This window comes from Chelonia mydas, chromosome 2 (genome assembly GCF_015237465.2).
Source record: "Chelonia mydas isolate rCheMyd1 chromosome 2, rCheMyd1.pri.v2, whole genome shotgun sequence".
NCBI classification, from domain to species: Eukaryota; Metazoa; Chordata; order Testudines; family Cheloniidae; genus Chelonia; species Chelonia mydas.
In genome coordinates this window covers 250,562,924-250,568,183 of record NC_057850.1, presented here as the reverse complement: position 1 = coordinate 250,568,183, position 5,260 = coordinate 250,562,924, and the positions used below count along the sequence as shown (strand labels likewise).

At 44.7% G+C, this 5,260-nt stretch overlaps 1 protein-coding gene across 1 annotated transcript; it reads right to left on the bottom strand.

Moving 5' to 3' along the window:
- Positions 1-396: 396 nt before the first annotated feature.
- Positions 397-708, bottom strand: LOC102933128 (histone H4). Its single transcript, XM_007066549.2, has one exon. It carries the CDS (start codon positions 706-708, stop codon positions 397-399), a length of 312 nt encoding a protein of 103 aa, XP_007066611.2.
- Positions 709-5,260: the final 4,552 nt, after the last annotated feature.

Sequence of the window (5,260 nt, the reverse complement as noted above, 5' to 3'; positions counted from 1 at the left end):
GGTTTTGGTTTTATTTTTCTGATACTCAGCATGATTTTCTTCGGAGAACCACTCTTTTTAATTAGATACCTATCCACCATTAATAATAGTTCGCTCAAAGAGTAGCGCAAAATAATACATTAAAGAGATCTTCAGTGTGGGGTTTTTCTAACTCTCTTTTCAACCTAAAGACCAAAATTATATGAAATTGTATTACCTTGCTTGCGCTGAGTTTTCCTCCATTTCACAAGTCACCTTACTGGTTTCAGCGGAATGGTGGCCTGAGGAAGGTACTATGTAATGTGTGCAGAATCTACCTGAAGTCCTTATTCAGGGCCCAACCAGACTTCTATGATCCCTCTGAATGCAGATCTCCTTCCCACAGATTCCCTATCCTGTTGACTTTAGTGACCCCGATTAGCCACCAAAACCATAGAGAGTACAACCCAGGCGCTTCAGAGCATAAACCACATCCATAGCTGTTACAGTCTTTCGCTTGGCATGTTCAGTGTAAGTGACAGCATTGCGGATCACATTCTCCAAGAACACCTTCAGCACTCCACGGGTCTCTTCGTAGATCAACCCCGAAATACATTTCACCCCGCCACATCGAGCCAAGCGACAAATAGCTGACTTGGTAGTACCTTGGATGTTATCCCAAAGCACTTTATGATGGCGCTTGGCACCTCCCTTCCCCAAGCCTTTACCACACTTACCGTGACCAGACATGGTGAAATCACACACACAACCGACCAATTCCCCTATACTATGTAGCAAGGAAGTTTATCCATCTCTACAGTAACATGCTCCTTTCCCTCAGACCTCATACTTTGTGCTGCATCAGGATTCAGCATGTTTAACTTAAAAACAGAACCTTGTAATTAACAAGCCATGTGCCTGTCATCACCCTGGTTACTCTAGCCCTGATCAGGCTTGGAACCTAAAAATGTGCCCGCCCTTAATAATGAGTAGCCCCACTTTTATGGGGCAATTCACTTATGTGCTTTAAGTTAAGTATGTGCTTAAGTAAGCTGTTGAATCCAGGTCTCTGTTTGTATTTCACATCCACTTCCCCACCCTTCATCTGTCTTTTAGATTGTAAGTGGTCCTGGGCAGGGACCGTCATCCTGTATGTTTGGAAAGCACTTTGCACATTTTGGGTGCTCACCATAATCTAAATCAGTGTTTCCCAAAGTTGGGATGCCCTTTGTTCAGGGAAAGCCCCTGGCCGGCCGGGCCGGTTTGTTTACCTGCTGTGTCCGCAGGTTCGGCTGATCGTGGGTCCCACTGGCTGCGGTTTGCCGCTGCAGGCCAATGGGACGTACCGGCTGCCACTTCCCGCAGCCCCCATCAGCTGAACCTGCGGATGCGGCAGGTAAACAAACCGGCCCAGCCCACCAGGGGCTTTCCCTGAACAAGCAGCGGAACAAGTTTGAGAAATACTGATCTAAATCAATCAGTGACATCCAAAAACCCTATGTTAAAAGAACATTAAGGTTGTAAAATCAAACACTCAAAAGTTAGGAAAAGCCAGAATTAAGTTTGCTTGTGCAAACTTAATTCTGTTACATACATAGATACTAAAGTCAGAAGGGACCATTATGATCATCTAGTCTGACCTCCTGCACAATGCAGGCCACAGAATCTCACCCACCCACTTGTGCGAAAAACCTCACCTATGTCAGAGCTATTGAAGTCCTCAAATCGTGGTTTAAAGACTTCAAGGAGCAGAGAATCCTCCAGCAAGTGACCTGTGCCCCATGCTACAGAGGAAGGCGAAAAACCTCCAGGGCCTCTTCCGATCTGCCCTGGAGGAAAATTCCTTCCCGACCGCAAATATGGCGATCAGCTAAACCCTGAGCATATGGGCAAGATTCACCAGCCAGATACTACAGAAAATTCTTTCCTGCGTAACTCAGATCCCACCCCATCTAACATCCCATCACAGTGTAGCCATGGCCTTAATATAGAGACTGAGGACTCTGCTACTACTTCCACATAAATGATACTAGCTCTTATCAGGAGCGTCGGAAATGCCCTGTGGGAGGGAGGGGGGGCTACAGGCACCTGAACTGTGGCCCCCATCCCCTGTGCCATGCCACCCCTTCTCCCCAAGGCTCCGCGCCCACAACGTCCCTTGTCCCTAAGCTCCCCGCCTCCATAATGCCCCTTCCCCCAAGACCCTGCCCCTGCACTGTCTCTTCTCCTGTTGCCCCACTCCCTCACCACCTCTTCTCCCCCATGACCCTGCCCTCCCACTTGCTCCTGTCCACCATAGGTGCTAAAACTAAGGGTTCTGGGGTTGCGGCCGCACATCATGACTTGAAGTGGAGTCCATTATACACAACACAGGGTATTCAGTTTGGTTCAATGGCTCTCAGCACCCCCACTATAAAAATTGTTCCAGCACCCCTGTTCTCCACCCTCTGCCCCAGTCGCTCGCCCTTATGGCCGGTAAAAAGTGGGAGGCCATAACCCTCCCACTTTTAAAAGGGGGGGGACATGGCCCCTTGGCCCACCCTGTTCTGGCACCCCTGGCTCTTATCTAGCACTTCTCAGAAATCTTTTGGGGTTTTAGAGTAGCAGCCGTGTTAGTCCGTATTCGCAAAAAGAAAAGGAGTACTAGTGGCACCTTAGAGACTAACCAATTTATTTGAGCATAAGCTGTAGCTCACAAAAGTTTATGCTCAAATAAAATGGTTAGTCTCTAAGGAGCCACTAGTACTCCTTTTCTTTTTGGGGTTTTGTAGTTGAATTGGTAGATGCTCATACTCTCACATCTGGGGTCCTGATTCAGTCGTTCTGGATCATAGAATCATAGACTCTTAGAATATCAGGGTTGGAAGGAACCTCAGGAGGTCATCTAGTCCAACCCCCTGCTCAAAGCAGGACCAATCCCCAACTAAATCATCCCAGCCAGGGCTCTGTCAAGCCTGACCTTAAAAACCTCTAAGGAAGGAGATTCTACCACCTCCCTAGGTAATGCATTCCAGTGTTTCACCACCCTCCTAGTGAAAAAGTTTTTCCTAATATCCAACCTAAACTTCCCCCACTGCAACTTGATGAACCAAATGGGTGTTGATACATTTCCCTATGCGGACTGTAAACACAAGACCACAAACCTGCTTCCAGAGCCAGGAATAGAAACCAAGAATCCTGATGTCCAGCATTCTTCTGCTGTCATGCAAATAGTCTTGCAGCCCACTGGCAATGTGTGTGTTGTGTCTCCCTAATCCACAGAGAGCTAATCCACACAGGGTAGCAGAATGCTTTCACCTACCAGTTACTCCTATTGCTGAAGTGGAAAAGGTCTGTACTGAATATTGTAGGTTCACACCCTGCTGATGAACCGTTGTATGTGTAAAAACACAAAACACATAGGTATGAAAGTTACAGTAACAATCCTAGAGTAATTGTTGGAATTATTTTATATTGTTAAATATTGTATTTGGATGTTGTGCTGATATTTATTTTACTTTTGCAGTTTTTATCATTTGTACTGGGTTCCTGGGAGTGGTTTATGACAGTGGTTGGCTGCATCTGAACGGTATTTTCCATAGATTCTCACAGCATAACCTACAAAATTCAAAGGAAGTTCTGACAGCCTCTAATAGAAAAAATATTTTATTATTTCTAGAGCATGTATATCTACCCATCCTGGTTCTTGTATTGCTCTCCATCACCATAGTTAAAAAAGATATAACATCTCTCTCTCTCTCTCTTCCGTCTCTGCAGGGAGGAGTAAATGTTGGGTTGAATTAAGGTTTGTTTGAGTGTGCGTCCTTTTTTACACTCGAACAAGACTATCCAGCATTATAATTAATAACAAAATTTTGAAGAGGATGTAAACCTCAAGCTTCAGGATTTAAACCAACCTCTAATCATTAGAGACCAAGATGAAGCCTAATCTGGGGACAACAGATTATCTCACATCTGCCTACTGCAGGGTTCTTACATGTTCTTTTGAAGCATCTGGCACGGGCCACTTTCAAAGACAGGATCCTGGCCTAGGTGACCTTGGGTGTGATTCACCTTAGCAAGTTCCAAGTTCCTAGATTTAGAAGGTGCTCTAACCTATGTCTTGCATGCAAAAAAGGTGGGGGGTTTTTAACATCCAGGGAGCTGTCTCAATGTAAAATTGTAGTGGGAACAAAACATTGTAGTTTTTTTTTTTTGTCAATATAGCTAGTCAAAGACAACCCTAAACCTGAGGTTTTCCTTGATTAGCTCCATGGATGTAATAACTAAAGTATCTTGATTCAGTTAGTCTCAATGTGAAAAACATACCTTTTTTGCAGTGAAGACATAATCTTACTGTAGACATGGCTCTGGCAATCCCCAGAGTGTTAACCACTGTGGCTTGGTCTTCACTAGGGAGAAAAAAGTCTTTTACTACATTTACTAACCCATGTTACATTCCTACTGAAGACAAGACAGTTGTAATTTTACTTTAGCTGGTTGGTGAAATTCCTATATTAATTAACGTGGGTTAGCTCATATGGATTTGCTTAATACTGATGAAAAATATACCTTTTTCCCTAGGGAAGACACAGCCTGTGCTATCTAGACTCGCTCTGAACAGGGTTAGATGTAGATGGTCCAAATGTCAGCACTAGACACAGTAGACTTCACGGAGAGGGGTGAGGAGTTGCAGCAATGGTGGGAAATAAGGCTAATATAGACAGCCCCTTGGTGCATGTGAGAGAGAAACACTTGGTATGGGAAAACCAGCTAGAAGAAATGAGTACTATATTTAGTTCTGGATGCAGTGAGGTTTGTGGCCATTCTTATTATGGCCTTTTGTAGAAAATTAAGAGGGCAGGCCCTGTTATGAGGAGCTTGAAATCTACAAGACAGCCATTCTGAGTTACTGCGTACATCTTAATGCACTAAAGTCCTTCAAAAGAGAGATTTGTCTTCTCTCATAAAGCCAGTGTTTGCAGAGCAACGCTGCATATAGAGGTACCGATACTTCATGCTTTTATGACTTGTATTTGGGGCTCTCCTCTCCTATTTTAATGAGGAGCCTTTGTACCAAGAGCTAGTGCTACTACTGCTTGCCTCCCATCCAATTGTGCAAGTTTCAACCTGCAGTACAGCTTTGGCATCCCAAAACACGCATCTTGCAACCGCTAAAAGCTCATTACAGGTTAGGGCAGGAACAGATCATAGAATCATAGAATATCAGGGTTGGAAGGGACCTCAGGAGGCCATCTAGTCCAATCCCCTGCTCAAAGCAGGACCAATCCCCAACTAAATCAGATGAATTGGTGTGATGTGT